At 35.2% G+C, this 22,544-nt stretch overlaps 1 protein-coding gene across 2 annotated transcripts in view; it reads left to right on the plus strand.

Annotated features, from left to right (window-relative positions):
• Positions 1-22,544, plus strand: part of LOC150094045 (uncharacterized) — a 1,005,660-nt gene that overhangs the window by 86,276 nt on the left and 896,840 nt on the right. For both annotated transcript variants that reach the window (XM_090412663.1, XM_090412664.1), the window contains exon 6: positions 19,797-19,864. In XM_090412663.1, coding sequence (XP_090268789.1) covers positions 19,797-19,864 — 68 coding nt within the window. The remainder of the gene's footprint in view (positions 1-19,796; positions 19,865-22,544) is intronic.

The following is a 22,544-nucleotide window of genomic DNA, read 5'->3' on the forward strand; positions in this document are numbered from 1 at the left end:
TAATATTGGGTATTTTTCATGTGCATAGTTCCAAATGACCTCATTGTTTATTGATTTTAAATGTAAACTATTCTGAATGTTTATTATCTCAAGTTCTACTTCAGCTTGGTTTTTATCAAACAGCCCACTAATTTTATTTGAAATTTCTGTGATGTTCAAGTTTTCTTGAAATGGATTATTGATAAAAGATACAATCATTTCGGTTTTATTAAAATCTTTAAATCTTGAATTTATTTCTTCCTCAACTAATTCTATTTCACGAATAAATTCTTTTAAATCATAGCGAAGCATTTCTTTATTTTGTTAAAAAAATGTTAATAAATGTGGGAGATGTCTAAATTCGCGGTCATTTATATTTTTCTTTAATAAAAGTAAGCATTGTTGGAAAGTTTTTATTGAACTTAACATGTCAATTAAATTTTTATCTCTAAATTTAAATTACTTAATTTCGTACAGAAATCTACTAAAAATGATAAGTGTAACAACCATCTTTTATCACTCAATTGTGGATAAATATCTCCTTTTTCATCAAGAAAATTTTTTATATCACTAATTAATACAAGAAATCTTTCTAAAAATTGACTTCTGCTGAGCCAGCAAACATTATTGTACGACAGAAGTTCCCTATCATCATCTGCCTGTAATTTAAATAACCCCGTTGCAGGGCTTTTCCTAACAGAATTTACAATTTTAAATGTAATATCCAAAACATCTTTTGTGTTTAATCTTTTACTACACAGTACTTGTTGGTGAATAATACAGTGGTACGTTAAAAAATCTGGATATTTGTCTTCGTTTTTACATAATGAAATGAAGCTTGATTTATTACCTATCATTGCAGGAGCACCATCAGTAGTAATAGACACAAGTTTAAAAAGCGGAAGTTTGTGTTGTTTCACAAATTCATGAAATGCCGAAAAAAAAATGTCTTCTCCCCTAGTCCTTCCCAATAATGGTATAATTTTCAAAAGTTCTTCTTTACTTGAATAATCTTGAAATACCATGCGAAGAAATACCATTAACTGAGCAGCATCAGTGAAGTCATTTGATTCATCAGACTGTAATAAAAACGAATGTCTAACATTGACCTGACCTGGAAACCTTTCTCCGGCAATTGGAACTCTTCCTTTCGGCAATTTAAAACCGTGACTGCGGCCTAGAAGTAGTCTCTCTCTAGTGACGTCTTGAACCGAGAAGCTCCTTTCTGGAAGCGGGAAACTCCTCTCTCCAGCAACATGGATCCGGGCAGTCTCTCTGATTGCGACTCTGGACAGGACGGCCTCCTCTCTGACAGCAATTCTGGAACCGGGACCCCTTCTGCTTGCTTCAGTCCCTTTTTATTAGGCCTCATCTGAGACCTTGCATGAAGTTTGGCAACCTTCAAAGAATTGGTATGAGTCTTTCATCTTAAGTTTCAAGTTCAGCATGCCTTTTGTTCTCCTCCACTTTCTTTGGATTGTAAGTTGCCGGCCATCGGAAAGTTGTTTGAACTCTTTCTGACTGACTTCGGAGATGTTTACACTTAGAGCCTGCAAGCCTTTCTCATACATACAAGTTTCAATAACAATCTTTCTAATGCCTGTACAGCTTCGCCGACAAAAACATTGCCTTTGTTTTTAACACTGATGTATTCTTATTAAAGTAGTATATACAGTTGGCTTCAAAAGAGTTATTTACAAAAACATCTAATACAAACTATACCGAGACAAACAAAGTTTATTTTTTTACAATATTCACATGGGATTTAACCTAAGTAAAAAATCGATGTAATGTGCTTTGGAATATTTAAGCTACAATCGAGTTTTTACACTTTGCTTATAATCGTATTTACTCGACTCGCTGTTTGACTTCCACTGATCCAAATTAATTCATTTACCCGGATTTATAAGAAAATTACTGATTTGATAATTTTAACGAAAAATAAATAAACAATAGCAATACACTTAAAGCAAATTAAAAATAATACAAAATAATGATAAATAAAATATTATGTTTTCAGTTTTAATTAAATTTGCAAGTAAGGAGGAATACACAAGAGATCGACCAAAAATTGCTCCGCAATCGACGGGTTGAACACCCCTGCAGTATGGTATCACTGAGTGTTGACTTGGGATGGTCCAGTTTGTGAACAATTTGATGAACAGATAAGCCTGCAACATTTCATCCTATTGCACCTCTTTCACCTGGACACAGTTGCACTGACTTGGGAGTATGGTATTCCTCCAATTTATGCCAGCTACAAACATGTAACTTCTTACATGACATGATGAACCTTGCCCATGGTGGTGTTCATTTCCAAGCAGTGTGTGTGCGCACGTGCACACACACATGGTGATCAAAATTAAAGTATCCCTAATGTTTAAGGCCTTGTGGAGCACCATCCAACAATCCAAATACTGTGAAACTTTGGAGGAATACATTGTGCATCATGCAGAAGTGATATTTGAGAAAATAAAAAGTACTGTATTTTCCAGTGTATAAGACGATACCTTTTTCTAAAATTTTTAGGCCAAAAATTGGGGGTCATCTTATACACAGGGGGTAACTGGTTGAGAGACCCACAGTTGTCATGACGAAACTGTTGGTGCCTTCTCTCCACGAACAGGCTTCTGCCAATCACTAGCCTTTGTTAACTCTGTCGATTGACGTCATTAATGACTGATTCTGAATAAACCAATCAGAAGGCATATCATAAACCAACTCTGAAAGCATTCATACATCTGCAACTTGTTGGCAGGATAAGTTAATGCATTAACAATATTTTAAGCACTAGCCCATAAAAATGTCTGAAAATAAAAAACGATTGTCATATTCTTCAAAATTCAAGTTAAAAGTCATCAATTACGCAAAAGAACATGGAAATAAATCTTCAAAGAGACAGTTGGGATCTCCTACCACTGAGTGTATGATTAAACAGTCAAGAACACAGGAAGAACAACTACTCAAGATGCCAAAAAAGAAGAGGGCCTTGAGAGGAAAACGAGCAAAACGGCTGTACTTGGAGCAGAGGCTTAAGACTTGGATTATAAAGCAGTGCCAGAGTGGGATATGTGTGTCAACCAAGCTTATTCAATATGAGACAAAAAGGTTTGCAAGAGAAATGAATATTGTTGATTTCACAAGAAAGACAAAATGGTGCTTCAACTTCATGAGGAGAGAAAGGTTGGTCATGGAAACACAAACCAAGTTAGCCCAGAAAATACCATCAGCTTATTAGGATAAAATTCAACAGTTTTACTCCTATGTTATAAAACTTCAGAAAAAATATGCTTTGAACCAAGTCAGATCGCAAACATAGATAAGGTGCCTCTCAATTTTGATGTGCCTTCAAATAGAACTATTGATATGAAAGGGATCAAAACAGTGGCAATCAAAGAGTGGTCATGAAAAGACACACTATACTGCTGCCTTTCATGCTGTGCAGATGGTACCAAACTGCCTCCCATGCTCATTTTTAAGAGGAAAATGTACCCTAAAGAGAGCATACCTCCTGGTGTTCTTGTCCAAGTTCATGAGAACAACTGGATGAATGAAGAGATCTTGGCTATTTGGTTTGCAAAGATTTGGTCCAGAAGATCTGGAGGGCTCTCGAAGAGGTCAGCTCTGCTCATGTCTGATCAGTTCCGAGCACATTTAACAGAAAAGACAAAAAGGATTGCAGCAGACTTGCGAACACAGCTAGCAGTTATTCCTGGTGGACTTACAAGTCAGCTACAGCCACTAGATATTTCTATCAACAAGCCCTTCAAAGCTCTGATGAAAGAAGAAGAATGGAATAAATGGATGCAAAAAAGCAGGTAATAACTTGACACCTACAGGAAGAGTGAAAAGCCAACCATTACTGAGGTAATGGATCCTAAACTCATGGAATGGAGTCAGGCAACAGGTAGCTGTGAAGTCCTTTAAGAAATGTGGAATTAGCAATGCCATGGATGGAACTGAGGATGATCTCATATATATATAGACAGTGACTCAGAAGACAGCAGTGATGCAGTAGAGGTTGAAGAAAGTGATATGTCTGCAACTAATAGTGATGGGGAAAATTATATGCCTGGAACAGAGAGTGATACATAATTTCTTAGTATGTATCTTTAAAATATTTTATATTTTAAAAATAAAATATTTTCAAAATATTTTAAAATATTTTTTAAATATATAGAATATTTTAAAAAATATCAGACGTGTTCTGTTTTATGTTTAAAATATTGATTTCTTAATTTTGGGTTCGAAAAAGTAGGGTTCGTCGTATACATGGGGCGTCTTATATATGAAAAAATATAGTAGTTCCAAAATTCACCCCAGGGGTATTGTAACTATCAAATGCATGGTATTTGCATATCATGCAATTCAGCAGGTGCCAAAAACGATCGACATGGGATTTTTCTCTTCATTCTGATTGTTAATTCCTTCCACAGTGATGGCACTAACCTTGTCCCAATGTGCTTTACTCATGAAGCTGTACTACCTAAACAACTGCAATGCTGTCGCTATTCAGGAACAATTTGTTCAGGCAACAATATTCACTCCGTGAATATTGTTGCCTGAACAAATGTTGACGAGGTTCTTTATCTTCATGTACTCCGAGATGAATAGTTAGTCATTTTGATGAAACGGGATAATTTCGAATTAGACCTGCTAGAGGTTGCAAACCAATCAATGAATTAACAGGTGAATTGAAATTGGAACTGCTGTTGTGGAGCAGGCCATGAATAACAACATTGTTTCCTGCAGTCATGTGCTGTGTTAAGACACATGGATGTGCCTTGCGCAGCTAATTATCTGTGAAATTTTATGGGAGATTTTTGCATTTCTACCTATTCAAGATAACCCTGACACAGGAGTTGTGCTTACAGGACCTTGAAAGTTGAGTGACACTTGCTTTACTTTGTTTGACCCTCTGTGACTTATGGCTCTGGGAATTTTTCAATGACAAGTAAAGCTGATAATTCTCCAGCTGAATGATAGTATAACATTGCATGTGTGCAACATCTGTCCAAACTAGCTGCATTCGGCCGTTGAACACACACACAGGGCAAAGAATGCAGTTTGTTGTATACTAGGAAAGGCTTCACATTGAACAGCACAGCACATGAATTTATAATGAAAGTGATTACTCCATTCAAAGTACTACATCTACATTAAGCCCAACATACAGCATTCCCTAGCAGTGAATTTTGGAACCACTTTTTTTTCTTCTTCAGATATTGCTTCCACATGACATACAATATATTCCTGCAAACTTTTGCAGCATATGGGGCAGGGTTGTACTCCATAAGACCTAAAATTGAGATATTTTTGTTAACCTTGTGTGTGTGTTTTTCCTCTTATTCTTTTGAAATTTATATACATGACTCATCTCAAATGACATTTCAGATATTTTTGTGTATAGTGTTGAATTTTTTAGCTATTGTTGATTCTTGCATGAATAAATTATTATTATTATTATTACGTCACACCTCCAGGGAGTCCAAAGACTCATCGAGGGAGGGCAGCTATTTTACTGCTCTATCTCCATGACTCAATCAACTAACTACAACTACACCAACATTATCTACTGTCCAGTACCACCACTAGTATTTCCACAGACATGGAAATACAAACATCCATGCCAACGTCGAGATTCGAACCTGCAGCCTTTTGGCTGGAGAGGGGATACACTAACCAATTGGCCAGCTAGGCCGGCATCATATTGTAGTCATTATTTATATCATTTGCTTTTTTATTTAGAAGTATCTGATCTGTGTAATATATACCTGAAGTTTTTTTTTAAGGTTCTGTTTTCATAGTTTGCCTTATCACCCAGAAATAACTTTTTTTTAATGATTTATTTTTGAAACATACCTGAGTAGGTGAACTTTATAACCGTTGACATTCAGCAAGTCACTTTCTTGTATAATCGTCATCAGTTTCCTGATATGTACCCCCAAGGGGTGTTCAGGTTACTATGACAGCACTACATGATTAAGTTTACATTATTATTAATCTCCTATCAACAATTTTTCTCGAAATCAATCTATTACTTGTGAGCACTTCAGTATTGTCATATCTAACATTTTGTGCTTTTAAGGCACTTCTGATCGAATCAGTCCACCTAGACCTTGGTCTTCCTTTGGGTCTCTTTCCTGCCATCTTGGAATCAAACACCTGCTTTGCTTACCTTTCTTCACCCATTCTATTTAAGTGGCCATACCACCTTAGATTAGCTATGCTGACATGTTCTTGAATGCTTCTAATAACTTCATTTTTAATATGATTCTTCCATTAATGCCATTGGATCACTTCCCAAATTTTTCTCAGAACCTTCACATCTGTGGACTCTAGTCTTTGCTTTTTTTCTAACCCAACTCTCAGATCCATAACTTAAATCAGGTTTAAACACTGTCTTGTATAATGCTAGTTTGGTGTTTTGGCTAGTTTCTCTCTTATTCCATATAAATTTATTCAGCAAAGCTGGTATGTCACTATGGCTACCTACCATACCAGCTTTGCTTATTCTGTTGTCTATTTCCAGATTTAACCTGGTATCTTCACTAAAAACTGTGCCTGAATAGCTGGACTATTTTACTTGTTCTATATGATCTCCATTAAGAATGCAGCTGAATTTTCTTTGTTCCTGCCTAATTTCATAGTTTTGGTCTTTTTGGTTTATAGTTTTGGTCTTTTTATTGCTGATTAGAAGAAACACACGTATAAACCACAGTGAAAATTATTTAATTGTAAATATTTCATCCTCTTAGGACATCATCAGTAAAGTATTTAAACAAAAATTAGGAATAACATACAGTTAGGGCGCATGATTACAATAGAATCTCATGAAAACGTGCATAACGTGCTAAAGTAGTACAAAAAAAAAAAAAAAAAAACGTTAATTATTTAACACAGTTTTGTATGATAATTTCCCATACTTTAGGAATAGTAAGAACGTCGTTGCGGTTTAGGTTTGGTCTGTGTAGTAGGGCTTCAGAACTTTCTTTGTATAAACGTTCATGTTTAAATAAAGATCTATGTAAAAGTTTAGCCTTTTCCCAATGGATCCTATGGTTTGGATTTTCAATTCCATGTTGAGAGAGGAGGCCAGATTTCTGCAGTTTAAGAAGACGAATGTGGTCTTGATGTTCCGAGATGCGTTTCTGAACAGACCTACCTGTCTATCCAAAGTAAGATAATTTGCATGAGCATGGAATCTCATAAACACCAGGTAACATCAAGGGTGAGAATTTATCCCTAGGAGAAGGTAATAAGTTGTAAATTTGTTTGATAGGTTTGTAAGTAGTGGCAAAATTGTATTTCTTCATAATTTTAGAAAGACGTTCTGAGATGCCTTTAACGTAAGGTATGGGAATCCTATGCACGTCTTCCTGCCCGGTTTGATGTATGCAGAAGTGACTGATGATTTTTTGAGTTGTTTTGGGATTATATCCATTTAGGATGGCTGTATATTTGATAACTTCTAATTCCTGGTTTAAAGATTCTTCAGAGGAGCAGAATTTGTGTGCTCTGGAAACTAGTGATTTAATAATGCCAGATTTCTGAGATGGATGATGAGCAGAAGAATTGTGAATGTAGCAACCTGAGAATGTAGGCTTGTGAAAGACGGAAGTGGCGATGGAACCGTCTTCTTTTCTTTTGATGTGTAAATCTAAAAAAGAGATATCCTGTGGAGATTCTTTTTCTAACGTAAAGTTGATGCGTAAAGTTTTTTTTTTTTTTTTTGTACTACTTTAGCACATTATGCACGTTTTCATGAGATTATATTGTAATCATGCACCCTAACTGTATGTTATTCCTAATTTTTGTTTAAATACTGTACCGATGATGTCCTAAGATACTTAGGATGAAATATTTACAATTAAATAATTTTCACTGTGGTTTATACGTGTGTTTCTTCTAATTATGAACGCACCACAGGTTTCGTTATTTAAAAAATTTTTATTGCTGATTTTCATGCCAAATTTGTTACAACTGTTATTCAATTTAGTAGCAAATCCTGGAACTTGCACCAGATGTGCTTAGGAGTACATCTACATAAAACAGAGGGCTAAGTTTGACATATCCAATTCTAATATCAGGCTTGATGCCACTTTCTTTCATACTATGATCCATATAGATGATTAATAAGAATGGAGATAATGTGCATCCTTGTCTTATCTCTGATTTTACATCAAACCATCTTCCTTCATCCACCTTCATTTCTAACTACTGACTGACAACTTAAATATAGACTATGTATTGCTCTGTATAATGCTCTATTCACTCCATATAATTATGTTTTTGAAAAGCTTTTCTCTGAGCACCTTGTCATGTGCCTTTTTCCAGATATACAAAACTTAAGTACAGATTCTTGTCATATTCCCACGATTTTCAACTATTTGTTTTAAAGTGAAAATCTGATCTTGACAACCTCTATTTGACCTGTTCCCAGCTTGTTCTTCTCCAAGTTTCTTTTCTACAATCTTTCTCAACCTCTTTTCAAGTATGTTTACATAAATCTTATCTGGAACACTTAGTAGAGAAATTCCTCTGTAATTCTCACATTCAGTTTTATTCCCTTTTTTATGGATGGGTACTATGAGAGCTCTACTCCAATCAATGGAAATTCGACCTTCTGAAAAGGACCTCTGAATTATGCAGCGTAGCCACTGAAAATTTTTTACCTCCATGCTTAAGCAGTTCTGGTTGAATGTCATCTACTCCAGCTGCCTTTCTATATTTCAAGTTTTTGACAGCTTTTTCTACCTCAAGTATTGATATGTACTCTTCTTTGCTTTCCTCTTGAAAATTTTCTAGTATGGTTCTGTCACTGCTAGTTCTTTTAACAGTCTTTCAAAGTAATTACTCCAGACATCTAAAATATCTTTATCTGGAGTTTTCATATCACCTTTATTATCTTTGATTCCTTTTACAGTACTCTTTCCTACATTTCTAAGCTTGTTCAATCCTTTTTTTTCTCTCTTCCTGATATTTATTTTCTGTATTCTTAACAAAGTCTTCCCATGACTTTTGTTCAGCTACTTTTACACACAGATTAGTTTGCTTATATTTTTGTCTGTATTCTTTTAAGGCATCTGCCAACTTATTTGCTAGAAATTTTTAGTATGCTTTCTTCTCTTCCAGGACTGCTTTTTTTGACGTCTCGTGTTCACCATGGTGCTCTCATTTTTCTATCCTTGCAGTCAACTTCACCACATACCTCTATTGCTGAATCAGTCAATATCTTTTTCAGAATTTTCCACTGAGACTCCAAGGTTTGGTTCTTGTTTTCAATTTGTTTCAGTTTTTCCTCAATAATGTTTGTATAGTTGAGTCTATAGTTTACTAGGAAAAGCTGCTCAATTATTCTTTTCAATGTGATATCCATTTTTATCCTGCTTAGCACTAACTAATGGTCACTTCCAATGTGAAATCCTCTGTGCACTCTAGTATCCCGAGTGAACATGAAGATATCACTATCAACATTAACATAGTCAGTGAGGCTTTTCTTATTTCTTGTGTCTTCTTTCCATGTGAACTTGTGCAAATCTTTATGTTGAAACATGGTGTTCATAATGATTAGTCCATGTCCTGAGCTGAAGTCCAGTGAATAACATTATTATTAGTTTTGATCTTTTCTCCAAATTTTCCTATATGCTTGGTAGGATTAATTTCTTACTCTGATGTTCACATCTCCAATAAGGACCACTTTTTCCATTTTCTTTATGTCAGCTGCCTGTTCTAATGACTCGGAAAATTCCTCCACTTCCTTGGAAGAACCTTCTATGCCACCATAGGCATGAATAAGTTCCATTGTCCATGTTCCCATTTTGAAGTTTGCCCACATAACTCTACTTGAAACTGCTTTCCAATCAAGAAAATTTATCTTCATGTTTGTTGTTGCTACTCCTCCATTTCCTTGATCATTATTGCCTGAAAATAACATCCTATAATTAGTATTTAGTAGGATCTCACCTGTTTTTGTCTTCTTTGTCTCAGTAATGCCAATTATGTTCATGTGGTACTTTTCCAATTCTTCTGCAAGTTAGATTTCCTTTCCATTAATAGTCCTTATATTGATGGTTCTTATCTTCAGTTCTTCTGATGTCGGATTTCTTCTTCTTCTTCTTCTAAATGTTGAGTTGGAACTTATTCCAGTAGCTGTGTTTTCACTGCTCACCCTGGTTCCCTAATGAAAACAATGGGATCCTTGTTTAACCGGGTGAAGCCCCAGCTGGCATGAAATCTCATCATGTTGTACCATTATATGCATTTATCGTTTAAGCCAGTAGAGAGTACACTCTGGTCATCCAAGTCCCAAATTGCCAGCCCATCCTTGTTCATTCAGTACCTAGCAGTTACTTACTAACAGGGCACACCATGTGAAGGTGAGGATTCGACATTAGGTCAGAAGCCCCGGGAATTGCCATTCAAGAATGTGAGTTCTTTGCATTCCTGAATGGCAATGTGGAGGTCTTCTCGCAGTTATTTGGCTTTGACCCTTTAGTGGACCCTGTCTTGTATAATACTGCTGAAATTTTTGATGTGAAGAAAATAAGATTTTCGTCTAAAAAATCATCACCATCATCAAATTCCTGATATGTACCTTCAAGGGATGTATAGGATATGATAGTACTACATATCCTATACATCCCTTGAATAGGATATGTAGTACTATCATATCCTATACATCCCTTGAATAGGATATATAGGATATGATAGTACTACATGAAAAACTTACACCATTACTAACTTCCTGTCTACAATTTTCCCCCAAATCAATCCGTTACCTGTCAAGATTCCCAGATCTTATATTTCTATCTTCTAAGGCACTTTTTACTAAAATATATATTAATTGCCATCATTAACCTTTCATTGCTAAGCTCAAATTATCTCAAGCATTTAAAAGTGGCATCCATGCTGAGCTCAAGTATTCTCGAATGCTTTTTTTCATTTAAAGATCTGTGTTAAAATAACTTTTAAACACAAGCACATGGAACCATCTATTATGAATATAATTCAGTTAAAGGCAAGCCGTTTTCTGTTTTCATCTGCTGTATTCAAAACTGTAGTTATTTATAGCAGAAGTAATCTCCCAGGATATGTATCACATTTTTCATGTCTACCCAGAGATAGTAAAAATAAGTGTGCATGCTGACCATAAGAAATAAAAAAAGCATAAAATTATCAGGAAAACTAGACTGTTAGATCAGTTAGCCAATAATGCAGTCCTGTTGTGTAATAGAATACAATAATAATGAGTAGTTGGCAACCATCAGACATGATGAGTAGTTCTGCAAAATGTTTGCATAAACATTTTGCAGAATGTTTTGTTGTTTTCACCTTCAGCTTAACATTTCTGAATCCTCAGATTTTCAACTGACTCTCATCAGAGAAATTTTTCAAATCTTCCATACACTGAGAGCAGCCAAATGTATGCTACCTGGAGATCAACCCCCTCCTCTCTCCTTCTCCTCCTGATTGAAACAAACACACTTTCTGACCTTGATTCTTCCTGGGGAAAAAAATAAAAGCAAGCAAAAAGTATTGCAATATGTGTCCAAACATTTCATTTAAAGAAAAGGAAGGGGAAAAAGAGCAGATATATGTGCTTATAAATATTGCGTTCCCACTGTTTATTTTTTTATGTGACTCCCACACACAAATGGTTATATGCAAAACCTATAGTACCTTTATACCATGGATGGACTGTGCTTTATTTATTTATTTTTTATCAGTTTTTATATAATTTTTTGTATATTTTACAGTCTTGAAACTCTAACCTAAAGACCAAACATGGAACATTTTCAAGGCACTTCAGGCCTTCAAGTAAGCAGAGGGGTGGTCTCACACTTTGAGATAAAATTCATCTTCTATCTAAAGACAATCAGAAACATCAATACCCATGGGAGGATTCAAACCCACAGACCAATGACAGGGGAGTTGATGTGCTTAACTGCTCAGTCAACCAGTCAAATTACATCTATTCTGTTTCAAAAAAATTTTCACATAATGGCTAAATTTTGAAAGTATGATGGAGGAGACACAGAATCTTGAGTATTGTATATACACACTCTGAGCAAGATTTTCAATAAAACTAACTTCACAATTTTGGTTAAATATGAATTAGAAGAAAAAAAATCTCTTTCTCTCTCTCTCTCTCTCTCTATATATATATATATATATCAGTGACGTCGCGTGCCCATTTCAGTTGGGTGTGCTGCCGTGTGGTTTATGCAAACCATGCTACAAATTTCCCATCAATTTGACCATATGCATGGGCATGTGCCTGCAGAAAATTTTCCATGGGGAGTAAAGCTTGGAGACAAATAATTACATCAATAAATTTTTGTAATTATTGATTTAATTAAATAATTACATCAATAAACGTCTTTTAGCATTTTTTTGATATAATTATTTGTTGATGTAAACTATACATCAAGGGTCAAAGCTGTATAACTGAGAGGAGACCTCCACATAGCCTTTAAAGAAATGTGGAGAATCATCCAGGGCTTCTTACCTAATGTCCAATCCTCACCTTCTCGTGGTGCACCCTGTTGGGTATCTACTTGGATACTGAACGAACAAGGATGGGCTGGCAATTTGGGATTTAGACGACTAAATTATATTCTTATTGGTTAAACCAAAATAAAAAAATGATGGTACAACATGACAAAATTTCATGCCGGCTGGGGCGTCGCCAGTTAAACAAGGCCCCCATTGTTTTTGCCAGGGAACCAGGCTTAACAGCGAAAAGTCAGCTACTGGAACAAATCTGAAAACACACCCCACCTCAACATCACCAGAGTTAAAGATCGGTACTATCAACATAAGAAGCCTGAATGGCAAAGAAACGAGCTAGCTGAGGAATTAGATAAGTACCAGATCGACATAATAGGGGTGACTGAAACAAAAAAGACAAAAACTGGTGAGATCTTTCTGAGCAATAAATACAAAATGTTATATTCAGGCAATGACAATCAAGGAAAAGAAGGAGTAGCCATAGTATTCAACACAAAATACGAGGCTAATATTCTTGCATGGCAGTCAGTCACAAGTAGAGCAATGTGGGCAAATATGAGAATGGGGAACTGGACAATGAGACTTATTTGTCCCACAGAAGGTTCTACTAAAGTAGAATTGGAGGAATTTTTTGAGGCTTTAGAAAAAACAACTGAAAGAATGAAAAAGGAAAAGTTGATCCTTGTTGGGGATCTAAATAGCAGAGTAGGAAATGATTGTGAGACATACAAAAATATTTTGGGAAAATTTGGAGAAAAGAGCAAAGCTAATAATAATGGCAAATATCTGTTGGATTTCTGGTCAGAACATGGGCTGGTTATTACTAACACCATGTTCCAACATAAAAATGTGCACAAATTCACATGGAGAGAATAGACAAGGAATAAGAAAAGTATCATTGACTATGTTATTATTGATAGTGATGTTTTCTCCCTTGTGCAGGACACCAGAATGTACAGAGGATTTGAAATTGGAAGTGATCACTATTTAGTCTTGAGCAGGATAAAATTGAATTTCATATTGAAAAGAATAACATGTAAGAAAGTCTTAAAGCGAATAAAAGTTGAGCAGCTCTCAGATGTGAATTGTAGACTAAAATACACAAACATTGTTCAAGAAAAAATGAAAGAGTTTGAGAACAGGAATCAAACCTTGGAGATTCAGTGGCAAGCCCTTGAAGAAAGCCCTAATTGATTCAGCTAGAGAGGCATGTTGTGAAGTTGTCAGCAAGGATAGAAAAATTAGAACTCCATGGTGGACACAGGAAGTTAAAGAGGCAGTGAAAGAAAAGAAGAAAGCATATCAAAAGTTCCTGTCAAATAAGTCACCTTGTGCTCTTAGAGAATACAGAGACAAATGTAAGAAAGCTAAAAACTGTGTAAAACTAGCTAAACAAAAGTCATGGGAGGACTTTGGCAAGAATATAGAAAATAAATATCAAGATAGTGACAAAATATTCTGGAGGTTGTTGAAGAAGCTTAAGGATGGAGGAAAGAGTGCTGTAAAAGGAGTTAGAGAAGATAAAGGTGACATGAAAACGGGAGAAAAAGATATCCCTGAAGTATGGAGTAATTACTTTGAAAAACTGCTAAATGAAACAAGCAGTGATGACAGCACAGTGTCAAAACAATACTGACCAGGCATGCAGTCAGGAATACATATCAATGCTTGAAGTAGAAAAAGCCATCAAAGGCTTGAAATGTGGAAAGGCAGCAGGAGTAGATGATATTTGTACAGAAATTCCGAGGTATGGTGGTATAAGAGTCTTACAGTGATTGCACTGCATAGTTCAGAAATCCTGGACAGAGGGCCAATTCCCGATGATTGGAGTAGAGCTCTTATAGTACCCATATATAAAAAGGGAAATAAAACTAAATGTGAGAATTACAGAGGTATTTCCCTACTGAGTGTTCTTGGCAAGATCTATGCACTTGAGAAAGTTTTGTGGAAGATAAGCTTGGTGAAGAACAAGCTGGATTCAGGCCAAATAGAGGCTGTCAGGATCAGATATTCACTTTACGACAAATAGTCGAGAAAGCATGGGAATATAACAAAGATCTGTATTTAAGTTTTGTCGATTTGGAAAAGTCATATGACAAGGTGCCAAGAGAGAGAAGCTATTCAATACGCTACAGTTATATGGTGTCAATGGGGCATTATATCAAGCAATACTTAGTCTTTATTTGAGTTGTAAGTCAGCAGTTTGAATTGAAGGAAGTACAGGAAGATGGTTTAATGTTAAATCTGGTGTGAGACAAGGATTTTATCCCCTCTGTTATTCATTATCTTTATTGATCACATTATGAAGGAAAGTGGTATTAAACATGATATCAAAATTGGAGATGTTAATGTCAGCTCTTTGCTTTATGCAGATGATGTTATACTTCAAAATAAATCTGCTACAAGTCTGCAAGATTCTCTGACTAAATTGAATAACTGTTGTAATAGATATGGTATGAAGGTCAGCATTAAAAAGACAAAGAAAATAGGTAGAATCATTGAAAATGTCAACTGCATTGTGAATGGAGAACCTGTGGGACAAGTAAAACATTTCAGCTACTTAGGCACGATTTTTACTGAAGATGGTAAATTAAATATAGAAATAGACAATAGAATCAGCAAATCTGGTATGGTGGGAAGTCAATTGAATAAATTCATATGGAATAAGAGAGAAATTAGTCAGAACACTAAATTAGTTGTATAGAAGACAGTGTTCAAACCAGTTTTAACTTATGGATCTGAGAGCTGGGTCAGAAGTAAAACACTTGATGAAAGACTAGAGACCACAGATATGAGAGTCCTGAGAAAGATTATAGGTGTGAACAGAAGGCATCAGTGGCAATATCAAATTATAAATGAGGATATTAGGAAAGAACTTGACATTGTCAGCATCCAGGAATGCGTTAGCAGAGCTAATCTCAGGTGGTATGGTCACTTAAACAGAATGGGCGAGGAAAGATTAGCAAAACAAGTGTTCTCTGCCAGGTTGTCAGCAAAACGACCCAGAGGAAGACCAAGATATAGGTGGATTGATACGGTACAACGTGCCTTAGATCAGTTCTTCCCAAACTTCTGGATGTCAGGGCCTCCTTTGCAAAAATTAAAATATTTCACGGCCCCCCCTCGAAAAAAAATCGTAACAGAGAGATATATTATTATAATATTTATTGTATTTATATTCAATACAAAACATACACAGCGAGTATTGCAAAAATCAAATGCATATATTACATTTTTTGCCTCTTACCGTTTGGTTCTGAAGACGATGCGGGCTGTTCTGGTAAAATATGAAATACTGTCCTTTTTTTGAGTCTGTTTCTGCTTTTTCTGATTGTTAGCGGGAATTTTTTTATATTTTTTTATCAGCCACTTATCCATCTCTGGGTTAAATTTTTTAACGTAGAATAGATCAAATAATATCACCACTTACCGATACTGGCACGCCACAGACTGATAACATGAAATTAGTTAATATTACCTGAATAAGGGAATACCCGGATCAGGAACATTTTTCTCTTTCGTGACTTTTCTCCCTTTAAGATAATTAAGCTTAACGCGAAACAGACAGCAAAGGCAGGTTATTAAAACATTCATATGATTGGTGCGGTATTAACAAAAGATCGCGCAGCCGAAAGATAAAAGCATATCTGAGAATTAAGTTGAAATGCTAACTCTCCTCAACCGAATTCCATGTGTGAAACTGCCATAACATTCATTAAATATATATATTAATTAGTTTTAACACTTTTATGAATTTTAACACGTTCAGTTGAATTTTATTGCTGCCTTTGGAAATCGAACTCACACACATCTAATTAATAACAATAGTTTTTAGTTAGATACTGTGTTTGCCCATGCAACATATGGTTTTGTTTCAATCTATATAGCATAGTTTCTGCATGAGTGGACATGTGATTCATTAATTAGTGTTTTTATCCCAGTTGTCTCTAATTGCACTATTTGTTGAGAAATATATTACACAGACTCCTCATAACTTATTCATTGGCATAATAAAAGTACTTGTTTTTATTGCCTCTGCAGGCTGTTGGGGGAGGGCGTGTTGTTTACCACTGCAAGCAAGTTACTATCTCCCCACATGAACTTGTTTAAGCTTTTTTTCATGTGTGAAGTATACACGAAACTTTTATTGGTAACAGAAAACTAGCTCCGATGACAGTGATAATATGAAACGAGTTTTGATATGTATATAAAGTCAATATCAACAGTACCTGATTACGAACGCATGATGAAAGGGACAGGAAGATGTGGAGCTTCCTTGGAGAGCATTTGAAGTAAATACAATTAACCACTGCTTTGAAATGAAACATATGAATAAGCAATATTTACTAATATTCATTAAGTGCCGAAATACGCAGGGAGCAAAGTTTGTGAACCAACACCAATGTGTGAAATTTTCCATTAAAATATAAAAAATAACAAAAAAGAAATAATAAATAATAAAAGTTAAATACGTTTCTTTTAAAATAAAAAAAATCTACTTAGTCTTAAAACATTTTAAATTTCTTTTCATTATTTCACGGCCCCCCTCAACAAAACCTACAGCCCCCAAGGGGGCCGTGGCCCACAGCAGTTTGGGAAGGGCTGCCTTAGATGATAGAAATATAAGATCTGATAATGTTGGAGTCTTGACAAGTAACAGACTGATTTGGAGGAAAATTGTAGATAAGAAGTTAGTAATGATGTAATTTTTTCATGTAGTACAATCATATCCTGTACACCCCTTGAGCATACATGACAGCAATTTGATGATGATGATGAACTATAAATACATTATTTTCATTTTACATCGATTTTAATGATATTTAATTCATGGAAAAAAAAAGTATTCAGAATTAATTCAATTTTTAGCACAATTTCATATATAAAAAAATTGACCACATATTTTATTAAAAATCAACTAATTAATCCCAAAATTTTAAATTAAATTATTTCAGTTTCAAAGCAAAAAAAAAAAAAAATAAAACTAACAAGTAAAATATTGAAAGTTTATTTTTCACTTAGTTAGACTGTAATAAATTTAGTTTAATCCTTTATCCAAGGGTGAGCAAACAAAGTTTGTGCCTGAAAGTATCTTCAGGACTGGGGTAAGGTGGTACAACACCGGGAAACTCGTTACAAAGGTGGGGCAAACTAACATCACTCCTATCTCGGTATCTCCCATAAGGCAAAACGCATCTCCTTGCGGATATGTATAATATCTGCAATATGTATAATATACTTTGTTTGCTCACACTTGGATAAAGGATTAAACTAAATTTATTATAACAAGTAAAATAATATAAAATTATATACACTTACCTTTTAAAAATATATTTTTCTGTTTAAATTTGTTTCACTATAAATTTACGATTCACACTTCACACAGTGACTCACTAGAAACAGAGGGCAAACAAACTGGTCTCTGTTCACAACAGTAATGAACATTTTTTTTTCACAAATCAGAAAAAGATGAACCAAAAACAGGAACACGTTTTATTGCTGCAATAAAACACGTGTTCTATGGCTACCCCGCCGTGGGCCAAAACAGGCCAACCCATAATAAAATTTTAAGACAGACAAAGCGTCCCAGGGTCGAGGATGTAAGATTACATATCTCCATCACTTTTACGATTATAATTTGTGGAATTTTTTACTCGATCCTGGGAGGAAGTTCCCCCCTCTCTCTGTGGATGCCCATGACTGTGTAATTGCATTTTTATCGATATATATGAAAGTTTTCAGAGTACATAGCACATCAGCGCTCATCTTAATTGGTCCAGTGAAATTAATTGCAGGATAACTTTGACTACTTCTGTGTAGAGTGGGGCAACAATCTGCTTTAGGATTTATTAGAAAACAACAATGAAGGAAAATGCTATATTTGGTTGGTATATTTGAAATACTCAAAGATGAAAATATGTGAACCATTATTTATAAGACATGTGAGAATTGAAAATGAAAGGAAAGAATAAGTGTGAGTAGGAACACTTTCATTAATGGTAAACAAATTATTAATAATTATCATTTGTGATATGTATGTCCTATAAGTTGCTGAGTAGAGTGAATAGCATGATCCTATAAAGTCTAAACATGAATAAGTGAATTTATGATGGCATAATTTAAAAAATAAAAAAAACTTATGAGCAGCAAATCATCTCATAAAATTTGTTGCATATGTTATGTGTATTTCTCTGGTTTGTGTATATTTCGCTCTGTTTTCCAAGAATTTTATTTTGTTTACTGAGACTCAGTATACATAACATCCAATCATTATCAAAATTATCCACACTTTCAGGAATCCTCATTCATTAGTTTTTTTTTTTTTTTTTTTTTTTCAGTATCAGCAGTTCTTCTGTCTTATCACTCTCACATATGCTGGTATTTTGTTGTAGATCAGCAACGTCTTATAATACGCAGACTATACATTTTTATTCATGAATAGATATTTTTTTTACTGTGTTGTTTTTGAAGACTAGAATAAAAATGTCTCTATACCATTAAACAACTCTACAACCTCAACAGATGCTATACTGCACAAGCAAAAGAAAAAAACATTTAGCATTTTCCTCCTAACATCCACTTTCAATTTTTCAGTTCCAGAAAACATGTGAACAGCTGTTTGTAATATAATCCAGCCATCAGATACAGCAAGTGCTTAACTTATGACAAGTGACAACATTCTATTGGATTGGTTGACACAATAACCAATCACACCTGCTAGGTGCTGGGTCAGCTCAAAATGTTAGCTTACCCAGTCTTGCCTTCTCAGCGGTTTAAAAATACTAAGCCTCTAAGAATTTGACCCACTGCGCTCTCTTTACATCTTTCCGAAGGGCTCAAAGGTGTATGCATTTTGAAAGCACACCCGGCTATTAACGCAAATGTGACTAATGAAAAGTGCCCTCTTCATGAAGCACTAATGCTTTATTACCCTCCTGAAGAGGACAAACGATTGGGAAGTCTTTAACGGGAATAAATGCAAAAATATAATATCGGTGATACTGATATTTCGTGGATGAGCACACACACCTGGAACATTCGCCCCTGATATATATATATATATAAGATAATAAATCAATAATGAAATTTTGGCTGGCTTCTGTATTCTCAGCACTGAAAAGATTAATCATTGAGTTATATAACTTTTATTTTGTGCATATGATCTACTTCAGTTTCTAATAATTATGACATTTTTAACAGCATGCATAGATATATTAGCATTATTCTTTTTCCTTGTTTTATTATTTAAAACAGCTTAACTGCTTTGAAAGTCAGATTAATTTAACTGTTTCATTGTACTATAGGAAAAACATTCCCCAGGATTATAATCCTAAAACAGTTGCTGCTGCATATTTAATTGTATACAAGTTATGTAAGTATCATTTAGAGCAGTAAATTTATTCAAACAGAATATTAAAAGTTGAAAATAATCATTATTTTATCATAGTCACTTCTCAATTGGCAAATTTCTGGGGGGACAGACTAGAGGAATAGTTTATTATAATGGGAAGTTTTTTATAATGTATTTCATTTTGGAGGATGTTATGACACCTTTTGATGAGTACTTTTTTTTTTTTTTGGTAGGTTTTAGATATTTGCTATAGTGAGAGTTAATGTACATATGCACATCAACTATAAATTAAAGATACGAAGAAATTCTATACTAGGTTTAATCTTTTAACCAAGTGTAAGCAAACAAAGTCTGTGCCTGAGGTATTTTCAGGACTGCAGCAAATCGTATATAGAAGCTAATGACTTCACATCACTTGCCTTAGTATCCCATAATGCAAAGCACATATCCTTACAGATATGTATGATGCTATGCATTATGGGAAGAGTCACTACCCACACTGGTTTCAATCGTTATTGAGGTCTCATCAGTGGGAGCTAGATCCAGAGGTGATACTAAGATTGAAGTAATGCAGAAGTCATATTTTCATATATGAGTAGCCAAAAGGTGTTACACCTTATTATTAAAATACTCTGGATTAGAGATAGTTGTTGGAAGTTGGAAGAATGCACATCAACTCTCATATACGTACATGTCAATCTTGTAAATACCTCTCAACAGTTTAAATGTGTATCGTGTCAGTCCTTCATCTTCTATCCACCGAACTCTGTAGTTTGTATTAGACATGCATATGTTCATTTGCATGTCTAATGCAAACATACTCTTGTGTAGTAAATGTTTATGCATTTTACCAGCCAAAAGTAATTTCTAATGTAAATTATGTTATAATTATTCAGGACCTCCATGTAGTCACATGACTCATTGCAAGAGGCTCATCTTAGGTGGCATGAAGTATATCATATCACTCAAACACATTCACCACCCTCCACCTCTTATCCTCATACTCACCACTTCTTTTTGCATTTTCCAGGGATGGCCTCTTGTCCTTATTGCTTCCCCTTGTTCTACTGTTTTAAAAATTTCTCTTTCTCTCTCTCTGATGTCAATCCTGTAAATTCCTCTCAACAGTTTAAATGTGTGTCATGTCAGTCCTTCATCTTCTGTCTAACGAAATTCTGTAGTTTGCATTTTCTCAGTCCTGTCAGGACATCATCTTCTGTCAACCATGTTATCTGTAATCTTTGGACAGGGCCGAGGTTATTATTGCCACCAATTCATTTCCTTTATCCTGATACTGTTGGCATTTACATAAAGAAACATCCGTGTACGTCAATATTTTCATATCTGTTATTATTCCCTCCAAGCTCCATTTGACTTTGCAATATACAATCTCCCAGGAAATTCTAATGGATGAAATAATGAACCACCAATCAAATTTACCCATAAATAAAATTGTGGTCATCTTATCACTATATTTTCTCTCTCTCTTTCTCTCTCTGCTTCATTTTGGTTATTGTAGCTCAATTTATACCAGAAAAGGACATCATGACAAATATGCTCATACTGGCCACTGAATTAGAAACCTTTATGCAGATGTATGTAAATGACACATATGCAGCATATAAGCAAAATACCTGCTCACGTTCATCTCAATGTGTTCTGGGCAACTATCTAAGAATGCTGTTACTGGTCTGTAATTGTCAATAATATTGATCACAATGGGAAAAACAAAGGATCTTTTGGAGTTGGATAAGGGCTTATTGTGGGTCCCCATCTGGCTGGAGCCACAATTTTGAAATCAGCAGAGCTGACCGGCTTCTCAAAAGGTGAGCTATCCTGGGTGTTTAATCAGTGGCGAAATAACCCACATTGCTTATCTAAGAGGCATAACTGTGGTACTAATAGTCTTTTCAGGAATGAGATCGCTGTTGTATGAGATGGCTTGTTTGGACAAATAGAACTTCTTGTGTGCAGCAATTGACTGAAGCATTTAATGAAGACTGTTCCCAATCCATATCTCACTGAACTATGTGCAGGGAATTGAAGAGAATCGGTATTAGCAGTCACATGCCAATATGGAAACCACTGATTTTTGCAAAGAACCGGAAAGTTTTTTTTTTTTTTTAAATATCTGATCCACACATGAAAGGCTATGTGTGGATCAGAATGAATGTGCTACAAGACCTATAGCACATTAATGGCATGTTTGGGTAAGAGGAATAGAAGAGAGGAGGAGTCTGTTCACATTTTGTTTGAACAGCTGAGGGTTGTAATCTTTGGGAAAGGCAGAGTGGGGGAGACTGTTCCATTGGACAGAAATAGATTGAATGAAAGAGGAGGCAGTGAAGTTGGTTCGGTGAGTTTCAAGATGGACTGTAAAGTGGTGTTGGTTAGCAGTGGTGCTTGTTTTAATGATTTTGGATTCCTGACACATCACTATCTACAGTGGTGTCAGGTATACTTTGTTCTGTACCAATGGTAGGCAGAGAGTTTGGCGGGAGCCCCCATGAAGCAATGAATCCAGCTTGCTTTGTGAACATAACTCAAGGTTCTGGAGGCGGTATCATGGTGTGGGGTATGTTCTGCTGGTATGGAACAAGTCTCCTGATATTGCTGGAAGGTTGGGTATCCTCCAATGGAAACCTGAACGTTGTTGCCAATCAATTCCATACTGTGATATTGACTTTTTTCCCAGCAGGTG

This window comes from Typopeltis vanoorti, chromosome 23 (assembly GCF_054136105.1).
Source record: "Typopeltis vanoorti isolate ZY-2024b chromosome 23, IOZ_Tvanoo_1.0, whole genome shotgun sequence".
Classification (NCBI taxonomy): Eukaryota; Metazoa; Arthropoda; class Arachnida; order Uropygi; family Thelyphonidae; genus Typopeltis; species Typopeltis vanoorti.